The sequence below is a fragment of the Doryrhamphus excisus genome, chromosome 2 (assembly GCF_030265055.1).
Source record: "Doryrhamphus excisus isolate RoL2022-K1 chromosome 2, RoL_Dexc_1.0, whole genome shotgun sequence".
NCBI lineage: Eukaryota > Metazoa > Chordata > Actinopteri > Syngnathiformes > Syngnathidae > Doryrhamphus > Doryrhamphus excisus.
In genome coordinates, this window is record NC_080467.1 from 8,304,299 (window position 1) to 8,317,563 (window position 13,265).

The following is a 13,265-nucleotide window of genomic DNA, read 5'->3' on the forward strand; positions in this document are numbered from 1 at the left end:
GACAACAAAAATGTACTGCCATCTAGCGTCCAGGAGGTTATTACTCAGCCAGTTGGATGCTGGGAAGAAAGCCCACGCCCCCTTCAGGATCCGGACTGACTGTCGGCATCGGCAATGGTATTCCAATACAATTTGTCACTACTCCATGGGATGGAGTGAACCACACCAACAGGACAGCATGGATCCTCCGGAAGAAAAAGCGAGCAAAGAGGTCGACATTTATCGCGATACATGGGTCCGCTTCTTAGGTACGTAACGTGTGTGTTTTTCTCTCACCGAGCAAAAGCGAAAATCGAATGACCCCGTAGCCGTGTGTTCGCTTGCTAACTTAGCTTGCGGCTGCTAACCGCACTTTTGGACGGCTATTTTTAGTGACCGTGAAGGGCACATTGTGTGGAGGAGGTCATGAACAACACACAGGTCGCCACATTTTATTTTCACGGTTTATCCGCATTGGGTGTATTTTATGTGTTTATTTTAAGTTCGAAGTGAATGACTTCGTTAGCAGTAGATCACTCAGACAAAAGTAGTTGAGCAAGTTGAGGCAGTGACTCACAAGCATGTCGCTACAGTACAGTATCACTCCCATATATTTTCAGTGTGTGTCACTGCTGCCTTTTTTCTGCCTTTCTTTCTTTCAAATGATAAAATGCAAGCACTCACAGTAAGTTTTCTGAAGGACATTTGTGCAGCTGCGGTGCTTACCTAATGTTTGTTTACTTTACCCAGGTAGCACATTCTTTGCGTCAACAGTCAAATTGTGTGAACTTGTAATATGTTAACTGCCATTATTTAAAGTCCATTCTATTGCTTAGTCAGCATTTATGGTTTTTAGGTTCAATAATGATTTATATCTGAGTTTTTTGCTTTTTTGAAAATGGGCATTTTCATCCTAAGTGCATGTACAGCCCACGATTTTTACATGTTTTGTCTTCGTGTTTCACTGATAAAGTTTTTCAAGTGTTTTTTTTTCCGCAGTTTTTCAGCTGTCCTTGAATGGACCATAGTTTCTGTGAGAAGTGTAATTACAGCTTAATCTTCTTCTTTCTCTTTGGGCGTTTCCCTTCAGGGGTCGCCACAGCAAACCAAGCTCCTCTGTCTCTCTCACACCAACTACCCTCATGTCCTCCTTCAGTACATCCATGAACCTCCTCTTTACGCCTCCTACCTGGTTGCCACATAAACAACCATCACTGTCATGTTCACTAATGGATAATTTAGAGTCTGCAGTCAGTCCAACACACATTCATTTGTATGCAAACGCCTCATCGAGATGCTCCAGTGGAGATTTTGAACCCAGGTCTTTTCACTGTGAGACTGAACAACTAGGCCACTGTGTTGTCCATCACTAAAAACTCATGTGAAAATTATATTTTCAAAGAGAGCACTGGAATCCGAAAAACTATCCACACAGAAAAGCAGATTTCTTCTTTTTTTTCCTGGAAATAGTTGATTATGTAACACAGATTAGATTCGAAAAAGAGCTTTGATGTCATGCATGAGCAGCAGCATCTTAAAATAAACACTGGCCAAGCTTTAAATCAACTAATATAGAAAATTATTTCCCATGGGAAAAACATGAAATCTGAACAAATTGAGGTTCCACTGTACTAACCTTTAAAAATAGCAGCTTATATGTAAAAAAAAAAAAAGGCTAGGCAGCCAATGTTTGCTTCTGCAGTTACCTCCAACGATCACCTCATTAAGAGGATGATGAATAGGCTCCTAGCGGTATTTAATAGGCTGTGTGACATCGTTGGCACTGCCTGATAGCCACCGTGTTACCCTGTACACCCCCCCCCCAGGTTATGCCAATGAGGTGGGGGAGGCCTTCCGTGCGCTGGTGCCATCCAGTTTGGTGTGGGGCAGCTACGCCGTGGCCACTGCCTACGTCGCTGCTGATGCTCTGGACAAAGGGAAAAAGGCTGCTGTGGTAAGTGTAAAAAGAAGCCAAGCACTGTTAATATATAGACATCATTTTAACAAAACTTTTAGCATTCAAAAAAGCACAAAAATAGAGTAGAAATTGTGTAAAAAGGCATGTGGGCACTAAAATAATTAAGAGGTTTGAGGGTTAGGAGTATTTTCACAGCTTTATAAAAACAAAAAACAGTCACCAATTAACTTAGCATGTTTTTGGAGTGTGGGAGGAAACCGGAATACCTGGAGAAAACATGCAAACTCCACACAGAAATGGCCGAGGGTGGAATTGAACCCTGGTCTCCTAGCTGTGAGGTCTGCGCCACTTAGAATAGATATTAGACTAAAAGTCCTTGATCAATTAAACACATGGATTGGCACAGGAGAGTCTCTCTCCGAATGTTCTGAACCTCTGTTTCCATGGCAGTGTTGTGTGGATGGAGGGCTAAACATCCCATAGCTGACATCACGCTGTCCTTTAGACAGCAAACTAGTTGAGCTTGAATCAACAGCGCCTCTGTTGGCTGATCCGAGTAGTGCACTCAACCGTCGCCTCCACTTGTCCAGGCGCACGGCGACAACCCAGGCCAGAAGACACGTGTGGTAGCGGCGGTGGCGGACACGTTCGTGTGGCAGGCCCTGGCCTCTGTGATCATCCCGGGTTTCACCATCAACCGCGTATGCGCCGCCTCGCTGCACCTGCTGGGCCGCACCACCAAATGGCCCCTGCCTGTACGCAAGTGGACCACCACGGCCATCGGGCTCTCCACCATCCCCTTCATCATCACCCCTATTGACAGGTACTGCGTTGGCAGCACAAAATACAGTACATCAGTACACGCTCACATTTCAGCAATCATTTTTATCACAATACATGATCCCAAGGGACGATGCTATAGAAATGTGGATATACTTTTGAGTAGTCAATGTACAGCTTCAATGCAGTATAGATTTAAGATCAACACATAGCCATTATTGTCTAGATGGCTGTCAATACAAGCGAGTACAGCGATAATTGAATCAAGCATGGTGGTGGTGTCCACGAGTGCTACCGGTACTGGGATACTATACTGTGCATTTACTTCCTGTGCACCTTGCAGGTCGGTGGACTTCCTGCTGGACTCCAGCCTCCGGAAAGTGTACGGGGACGGCAAGAAGCACGACTAAAGAGGGTCAAAGGGGACCTATTATGCTCTTTCCACTTTTATGGGCGTACCTAGAGGAGGATTTGGGTGGGAAGTTGGAAACACTGCAGAACCTGGAAGACCTAGAAAGTGTTCTGTGCGGGTCCACAACTCAAAACAAAGCGCCGGAAATGAGCATAATAGGTCCCCCATTAAAGAAAAGGGATTTTACGGCACAGTACATGAACGAACTATGCAGGAGGAGTATTGCTGTATAAATGTCAGGGATGCACGTTGCTGTCATTTGGCTGTGCGTTTAGCCATACATTGAGCCAGTAAAGCACAGCGGTTCAACTACCTTGTTCCTCAGAATTGATGTGTTTCGGGTACTGTTACTCCCTCCGATGCACTTTGACTCGACTCATCTGTTATGTACTCGCTCACGGGAGCCGTTGAGGTTTATACTGGAACATCATATTTTGCAATATGACACTGTAAATGTTGCACAATTGCTGTAGTGATATCAGATATTAGCGGTGTCGCTGCTAGCCGCTACTGGGTTTCATTTAATTACAAGTTGAGCGTTTGCTGTACTGCGTCTGTGCAGCACGTGAAAGGGAATAACTACTGTATGAGCTATGCAAGTCGTGCACGGTCATATAATTAAGGTACTGTACATACATGTACACACAGGGAGTGTTTTCATTGTCTATAGGTCGTTGTAGCAATAACTCTCAGGCTCTATATTTATGTTTCATTGAACATTTCATCGTTTACATGTGATACTTGCATGCAACAAAAAGAAATAGAGGTATTTTTTTGCATATTGTAATTGTTGTTTGTACATGTGTGGGCAAGAGGGTACATTTTATCATCTTTAAACATTAAACTTCAACTTGTCGAAATGATGTTGTTAGTGCAACACTGTAGAGAGAAGTGAACTCGATGCTGTTAAATAAATTAACCAATGAGGTCCGTTTGTTGTCTTTCTCCTTAATGAGTCACTAAATTGTGGGTGTTATTGTACAGTGGCTGTCGTTTTCTGTTGGTGTGGAATTGCACTACATCATATCATGAGATGTGTTTAATATTTCGATGCTCAGCTAGTCACCCAAGGTCAGCGAATGCAGTGGCGTTATAAATCACAGAAAACCACAATAAACCTGAGTTTGATCATCTTCGCTTAAGTATAAATGCAATATTGCTTCAAACTGAAGTCTCCTAAAGGAGTGGTGGAGTGGTGCTGTTTCTCAATGAACCTCAGCTGATACTGATTGGCCAAATGATGGGAGCACATATAGAAGGAACACAACAGCTCCTGGCTCCGTCTCCGTCATGCATCTTCATTTTTTTGTCCTTTTGTCCCTTTTGACCTTGTCAAGAAGCCAGTTTGGTAAGAACGCCATACTAAAGAATGGGAGCTGTTTAATAGTTTTCTCTTTTAATGTGAAAGTTCAGGGGTGTCCAAAAGTTTTCCAACATATTTCTGTTAACTTTTCCGCTGCGTGAGTGATAAAATATCAGAATTTCGAATACAGTTCTTGCATTGAATGTGCACTGAAGAAGGCTATTTTTACTCTACTGTGTATTAGTGACTAATTTGATTTCCCAAGGCATTCCTCCATTCATCTTGGGCCAGTGGGGCTTCCCTCCAGAACAGGATGGTGAGTTAGATGAGCTTTACAGAAAGTCCTCAGAGGACGACATGATGAGCCCAAAGAGTACACCGGAAGCTGAGAGCGTCACCCTTGTAGTCTACCAGAACCTGCAGACGACAAGGGAATCATTGCTTCTCAAGGACCAAGGTGTGCATTGAACATGCCCTAATCTCAAATTCCAGAGTTTCCTCACTAATTTGTCTCTTTTGTGCTGGGATTCAGATGTAAAAGACACCGGATTGGCTGTGTGGATGGTGGCTGTAGTGACTGCCATCCTGCTGGTGTCTATAGCCGGATGTGTGAGCGCAGTCTACTATCTGTGTATCTGGAGGGGTGGTCGCATTCATTACCAACCTCATAAGGTGTATGCTTGATGCAATTAAAAATTACCTATGACATGCATGGACATATTCTGTATGATTTTGTGTCAAATACTGAGGTAAATAGTAATGTTAAGGAGTTAAGCAAAATCTGTTATTTGCTATTCAATTGTGCTAATTTAAAAAAGTTCTCAACAGCCAACCTGTAATGGGAGAACTTTGAGAGGCACTGGCTGAGATAAAATACAAACATTATTTTATTTAGATGCAATGATGGACAATTTTAGACAATCAACTATACTTGTAGTTCTAAATGTATTTGGGGTGTTTTTACTCACTTAGGTTTTCTTACAGCATCATTTGCAGATATGCAAATTAGACGATGACGTCATCAAACGACTTCTACGACAGCCAATAGCTATTTTTCTCACTGAAAAGTTGGAAATAGTGTTTAGCAGTGTCGTCTTCCCAACTTCCCTAAAACCAAAACCAATTGTCTTCCTTGTAAAGCCTAACTGTTAACACATACCGCGATAACTATCTGACATTAGCGTTAATAAAAAGCATTTGAAGAACGACACTTGACTTGAGTATAGTGATCACGGCATCTAATGTAGCCATGTGGCTAACACTAGCTTGTGAGTGTGTAGCAGTCAGAAGGCTAAGCTAATTACCCAAAAAATAATTGAGATGAGAAGCCTTTCTCAGCTGTGGAAGACAAACGATTCGCCATAGTCTCCTTAAATAAGGAGTTTCACCCTCTCGAAGAGAAAAAACGTAAGTAAAATATGTTTTTGTCTACATTAATGTGATTTTATGGAATTGTCCTGACTTTTCGTCTGTATGCACACCCCTGGAAAGTACTACTCATCACAAATAAATGGGTGTCGGCCGATTTTCAGGTTTATGGATGTTAATGTATAACTGTTATATAACTTCTTCGTATATCTACCTGTGTTGCTATACAAAATATCAAAGTGGCAAATGGAAAAAGTTTGGGCACCTCCGTTTAAAAAACTATACTTTCATATGTACCTGTTGGAACCGTCCTACCTTTTCAGGCTTTACAGAGGCCAGGGTATTTACTGTATGCAATTGATAAAACAAATCCTCTAGTTAAAACGATGAATGACCGCTAGATGACGTTGCTGCTCCAGCTTCCTGGAGTGTTGTTTCAAACTTTATTAAAAATATTCAGTTAACAAATATACTGTATGAAAGCATGTTAATCAGTCTAGATTTTGTGCCCTTTCTTACTGCTTTTCAGACATGAATAGTGCAAGCATAAACTCTTACTAGTATAGTCTAAGTCCCCCTTTAAGGAATATCAGGTGCTATGGGGGTCCAAGGAGACAAAAGAGCTGATGAATTGAATTAATCCTGTGATGGATGGGTCTGTTCACAGGGAGGGCTGCAAAATGGACCTATTGTTCATGTGTCACTCCGATGGCCACGTCCCTCTATGATTGGTGCCCGCCTTGTGAAGGCCACAAGTGGACCAAAGACCTCCCTCTAGCCTCCTTATTCTTCTTTCTTGTCTCTCCCATGTTTTCTCTCTTTATTCCGCCACAACAACAACACAGTTTGTTATCCTTGAAGCCAGATTCAAAGAAAGAAGCCCTCACCCAGGACAAACATGAATAAATAAATGTCACTTTGGCTTTATTTTATATACAGTAGCTGTCGATGTGAACCTCTCCACAGCAATCCAGCATCATTCATAAATACTGACATGCGTGGTATGCCTGCAGGGTTACAAAATGTATACAATTAACTTTTTCTTTTCAGGCTACACTGACTTAATAAAGTCAGTATTTTGTATTAGTTGGCCCAGTGGATGATAAAGTGTTTAAAATGGTAAAAATCAGTTTAATTAAAGCAGTTTAGTAAGAATTTTAGGAAATACTGTATGACATAAGAAAAATGCTCCAAAGCAATAAATGGTGCTATATGCATCAGATGCCAGGCGAAGAAAATCATTTCCGGAAAAGGCACAATAACAACAATAACTTTTATTTCTTGTCTCCCGCCTCCAACCAAGCAGGAAGAGGGTTCACTCTGTGCATTCGCTTCGGAACCTATGCCGATTGTTCCATAGAACAACAGCATTAACAGAGCGGGTCCTTTTGTCAGTCACACTTTGTCTCGGTGGGTGGAGGCGAGGCCGGTGGCGTACACATAGAGTGCAGAAGAGTATAACAGTTTAAATGAAATTAGTAGGTTGCAATATATTGTCATCCATTATATGCATGAATGTATTGTTTTTGTTCATAAAATACAATAAAAATTGTCATATTTGTCACATAGTTGCAAATGGTGACTAATCATGATTAATTAAGTGGAAAAGTGATTAATTTGATAAAAATGTGCAGCTATAAATATTACACAAACCCTTTCATAACCATAAATATCTACATCATGACTTAAAATTCTCATTTGAAAATGGTTTTAAATGTGAGGCTAAACGGCAGCCAGCTGAGCCCCCCCCCCCCCAAAAAAAAACAGACACGATCATTAGCTATGGTCAATAGATGGTAATCGTATTATGCTACAAGCGCATCACGCTCCTCAGATGGATATAAGCAAGTAGACGAGCACACACAATAAGCCCCCCCCCTCCGACTTTCAGTGTTTGTGGAAAGGCCACTTTAAGGGCACTAACTGAAATGTTTAACACTCTGTGGGTGGATTTATTGAGGTCAACACAAGGCTACGTTTTGAGAGGACAAGGTTATACCTTTGGATTGATTTCCATGAATGACTTTATGTTCAGGAGGAGGAGGAGGAGAAATGGGGAGGGGGGGGTATCCTGCTACATTGCACAAAGGAAACGTAGCAAGACGGCATAAGAAAGGAGGGCAGGATGGCGTCAGCGAGCGTTCAGCTAATAAATATGTGTCGGAGAAAGACAAAGAGCAAAGAGACGTCTTCTGGCTCAGCTTTTATGTTGAGAATTGTGAAATTGTCTCATTGTTTCTCTAAATGAGGCAGCTATTGAAGCTCAGATACAATATTTAGGATACCAATAAAATGATCAGAGTGCTGGAACAAGACATGACACATATCACTTACGTTATTAAATGCATTTTGCAAATCCGAGCGATGTGAGGAAAACAGGAACATGACAGTTCTTTATCATGATTTGATATTTTATGGTGTGCCGTCCCTCTCTCTCTCTCTTTGTGCCACGAATTAGAGGAACATGAAAACGGAGTAGACCTTCGGCTATACATAATGTATGAGCAGCTCCAAGGCTCCTGGTGAATTCTGTTCAGGTGGCATCACAGGGTGCAGCCGAGTGGAAAAGGCAGGCCGGTCACTTAGTGCACACTGTCTGTGGTAATCTCTCCACACGGCTCGGACAATGTCTCAGGCTGGCACGAGCAGGTTGAAATTGTGCCGGGACGTTAAAAGGCCTTGATGTAACCTTCAGGCTTCCGCTGTGCATGTCTTCCAAGATTTGCAATGTAAATTAAATCAATATGAGCAACAGCTTTTGCTGTCTGGTGGACTTAATAAACTGCGATTTCTCTTCTGGCATTGGCAGTCAACTCGAATTGCAGCCTGCTCACTTGTTGCTTGGCGGAATTTGTGGCACACGATCAATCGAGTAAATTGTGCTCCCATCAGTTATATTTCATATGGCATGTCCAAGCCACAATTTGGAATGGAAATGCCTGTACGTGTATGGACAATGCCCCCACAATATACCACTATAAGACTCCGTACTAGTGTCAAAAAAAAAAGTAGAGCCCACAACCTTATTGGTCTGAGGCACCTTAGAAATATATTTAACAATATATTTATATTTAATATTAAATATATAAAATATTAGTTAGCGCGCAGACCTCACAGCTAGGAGACCAGGGTTCAATTCCACATTCGGCCATCTCTGTGTGGAGTTTGCATGTTCTCCCCGTGCATGCATGGGTTTTCTCCGGGTACTCCGGTTTCCTCCCACATTCCAAAAACATGCTAGGTTAATTGGCCACTCCAAATTGTCCATAGGTATGAATGTGAGTGTGAATGGTTGTTTGTCTATATGTGCCCTGTGATTGGCTGGCCACCAGTCCAGGGTGTACCCCGCCTCTCGCCGTAAGACAGCTGGAATAGGCTCCAGCACCCCCGCGGCCCTCGTGAGGAAAAGCGATAGACAATGAATGAATGAATGAATAGATATATAGAATATTGTCAATACGTATAATAATTGTAATATATTCTATATAATATACAATATTCTATTTAATATTTAATGATTCGGAAAAATAACAATTTTACTAGCATAAAGTTGAAATATTAAATAAAGACATTACTTTTGAAAAGTCGTAATTAAACACTAACAAACTAACAAACAATAAACAAAACAAACAGGAGGTTATAATGTTACAAGAATAAAGTACGATCAGAGTAAAGTCATAAGTACAATAAGAAAGTGTGCAAATGTACAAGAGAATGATCACGCCCGAGGCTTCTAATGTAGCGCCTTACGTCATGTGGACGTACGTATGTTAGACCCCAAGATGATTATTTGCTTTTGTTAATTAAATAGAGGCGTTAATGAGTTCACCCACTTAACGCAGCCCCCTGACAGTAAGGACAAATAGTGAGAGCGTCTGGCCTGGCAACCAAACCAAGATGAACAACAACAATGAACTTCAGGTGCTCTAAAAAAATCTATCTATAAATAAATAAAGAAAAAAGTTTAGACCTGCAGACGTTGCTGTGATTTAAAGTCTCTCTCTCACCGAGGCACTGCTATAACTTTGCAGGCTGCCATGATGGATGAGTCGGTGTCACCCCGTGTTCATTATAATGCACACCATCTATTCTCCTCAGCCACACTCTGCCGCGCTCCAGGAAATGCCAGCGAGGTAGTGGCGCACTTGCACAAAGAGGAGAAACCCTCATCTGATATCTATGCTTTGCTTGTGTGTTAACTTAGCGCCCGGTGAGCCATCAATCACTGATGAAGATACCCACTCGGATAACTGATGTGTGTGTGTGTGTGTGAGGGCACAGTATGACTGATGAACACCCTTCAGTGTCCACGCGTGCATATTCCCTTGAAATATACTCATCCTGAATCATTAATGAGCACTCCCACAGTTAGTGGTGTGCAAAAACATGAAGCGGGAGTGCTTATCATGCTACCCACATGAATGTGATAGCCTCATAAAGCGGTAAGGAGCAGCAAATGATGCTATATTACACCCCATTTTAACTCCCGCCGTTCTTAAATTTGCCTTAAAGGTCAGACAAATTTGACCTAAGTAGAGCAATGGTCTTCTTTTATGCCCTTTTTTTTGTAGAGGTATTTTAATTAAAACATTTTTTAAATGGCTAAATCGGGATTTTCCCGATATGGGTTGCATACTGTAAAATCAAAAGATACACGGGCTAATTTGTTGTAATATTCAATCCATTTTAGCTTTTCAAAATTTTGCTGTTTTTTTGTATTTTTCTAAAAACAAACAAAAAGACACATTTTTGCCAGATCTGGTTCAAGTTTTGCATTATTTTGCAAAAATTTGTAAACTATGTGGTGATCGCTTGCGCCAGGAAGCACAAATCGGTTGTAAATGCATGATTTTATTTCCATCTTCTGCATTTATGCATGCTAACAAATTTATATAGTGACCAAGTGATGGTTGAAATGCTAACAGCCGATCCTAGCCCATGTTGCTGGAAACACATTCCTTTGAGTACCGGTACTGGAAAGGAAATACATCAGATTCTTTCACTTGTGTGTCCTGGAAGTCAGATTGAACGCAAACATCCGCGACTAGCTGACATACCGCCTAAATGTTATATTCATTCATTTTCTACCGCTTTTTCCTCACGTGGGTTGCGGGGGTGCTGGAGCCTATCCCAGCTGTCTTCGGGCGAGAGGCGGGGTACACCCTGGACTGGTCGCCAGCCAATCACAGGGCACATATAGACAAACAACCATTCACACTCACATTCATACCTATGGACAATTTGGAGTCACCGATTAACCTAGCATGTTTTTGGAATGTGGGAGGAAACCGGAGTACCCGGAGAAAACCCACGCATGCACGGGGAGAACATGCAAACTCCCCACAGAGATGGCCGAGGGTGGAATTGAACCCTGTTCTACCAGCTGTGAGGTCTGCACGCTAACCACTAGACCGCCGTGCTGCCCTAAATGTTATATTATGTAATGTAATTCCGGATAAAAGTGAGGTTTAACGGCTGATAATACACCTTGCGAGAAGTCCAATAAGGAAATGTCAAAATTCCCATGTCAACGTAAATGAAAGCAGCATTCGCTCCCTGAAGTAATATGAGAAATATTGTCTGAAAACCCCAAAAAAGGTCAATTGGATTTGTAGATGATACTCTAGTTCTTCCTCGGGACACATAACACTTAAAAGCGCATGTAGAGGTACATAAAGCTTTAGCAAAATACCTCCACCAGAAGGTATTTTTTGTAGTTTTACTGAGGCACCATGGTAGCTATTTGCAATTAATTGAATACAAGCATTTATGCATTTATTGTCAATAAAAGAACCAAAATACATATGACCAGTGTTCATTCATCAGCACACCAAGTGTACCAAACTGTGTGCTCCTGTCTTTTTTTTTTTTTTTAAGCCTTCAAGGATATACTGAACAAAAAAAAAGGTCTCAGAATGGATCATTCGTGGAGCAAAGGGATCAATAACCGCCAGGCTAAGTACCCGGCTCATCCATCTGATTCCTATCTTTCCTCAGCAGATAGAAGAGGAATCAGTGGACTTTAAGGCTCTTTTTCCTTCCTCTGTGGCAACATGCACCAAGGCTTCCTCTCGTGCATAAAGCTGCATTAAATGATTCATGTCACAACTGCACTCGCATCATCATCATCATCATCATCATCGGACATGTCACTATATCACTGGGATTGGATAGTGCGGCACCAAAGTAGGGAAAGGCCTATAAATAGCTCAGCTGGATTCACACATAAAGGTAACATCTTGCTCAAGCAGAAAGGATGGAGCTTTGGGCTTGGAGGAAGCTATTAATTATAAAAGAGAAATCAAACTGCTGCCATGTTGTGTGTATGTGTGTGTATGTGTGTGTTTGTGTGTGTGTGTGCAGCTCGAAGGCTTCACGAGCTTCTGGACGGCTTGTCAGAAATGTCTGAAAAAATAATATCAGCTTTGAAAATAAGACTTGTTATTCACTCAAATGTTGCCTGATCTGTTCCTGACTGTCACTGAAGTGAAATCAACTTTAATTAAATATGTCCTACGTAAAATGGGGAAACGTCACCATTACTATCTAAACACGCTATCAACACGTTAATGGCAGTGCTTGTATTTGTTTTGAATAGACGTGTTAAGGAACACAGTTGAAAATGTCTGAAAGAAGAGCTTATTTAGGCCGACCCCTTCTCTGTGTCCCAGCTATTTCTGCTAGTTTGTTTACTTTAAACATGTTTATAAAAATGTGTCACAAGACATAGCTATCTTATGTAGTGAAGAAAAGGCAAAAAAGTGCTAAAAATATTTTTAAAAAATCATAAATAATGTAAAATAATATTAAAATAAAAAAATGTTAATACAAAAACAGAAAGAAAAAAGTGTTACAAATAAATAAATCATAAATAAATACATAGAGAATATAAAATATTTAAAAATAGACCCACGTGAGGATAAGCGGTAGAAAATGAATGAATGAATATTAAAATAAAAAATGTCAATACAAAAACAGAAAGAAAAAAGTGTTACAAATAAATAAATCATAAATAAATACATAGAGAATATAAAATAATATTTAAAAATAGACCCATGTGAGGATAAGCGGTAGAAAATGAATGAATGAATGAATGTTTACTTTTAACATGTTTATAAAAATGTGTCACAAGACATAGCTACCTTATGTAGTGAAGAAAAGGCAAAAAAGTGCTAAAAATATTTTTAAAAAATCATAAATAATGTAAAATAATATTAAAATAAAAAAATGTTAATACAAAAATAGAAAGAAAAAAGTGTTACAAATAAATAAATCATAAATAAATACATAGAGAATATAAAATAATATTTAAAAATAGACCCTCGTGAGGATAAGCGGTAGAAAATGAATGAATGAATATTAAAATAAAAAAATTCAATACAAAAACAGAAAGAAAAAAGTGTTACAAATAAATAAATCATAAATAAATACATAGAGAATATAAAATAATATTTAAAAATAGACCCTTGTGAGGATAAGCGGTAGAAAATGAATGAATGAATCAA

At 40.3% G+C, this 13,265-nt stretch overlaps 1 protein-coding gene and 1 long non-coding RNA gene across 2 annotated transcripts; both read left to right on the forward strand.

The window, feature by feature from the left end:
• The first annotated feature begins 42 nt into the window (after positions 1-42).
• Positions 43-4,019, forward strand: mtfp1 (mitochondrial fission process 1). Its single transcript, XM_058059008.1, has 4 exons — positions 43-248; positions 1,806-1,933; positions 2,488-2,720; positions 3,021-4,019. The coding sequence occupies exons 1-4, from the start codon at positions 146-148 to the stop codon at positions 3,085-3,087; spliced, it is 531 nt and encodes a 176-aa protein (XP_057914991.1). The 5' UTR covers positions 43-145; the 3' UTR covers positions 3,088-4,019.
• Positions 4,020-4,269: 250 nt separating this feature from the next.
• Positions 4,270-6,692, forward strand: LOC131108189 (uncharacterized). Its single transcript, XR_009120426.1, has 4 exons — positions 4,270-4,437; positions 4,658-4,849; positions 4,925-5,799; positions 6,428-6,692. It is a non-coding gene; the product is annotated as an uncharacterized LOC131108189 (long non-coding RNA).
• Positions 6,693-13,265: the final 6,573 nt, after the last annotated feature.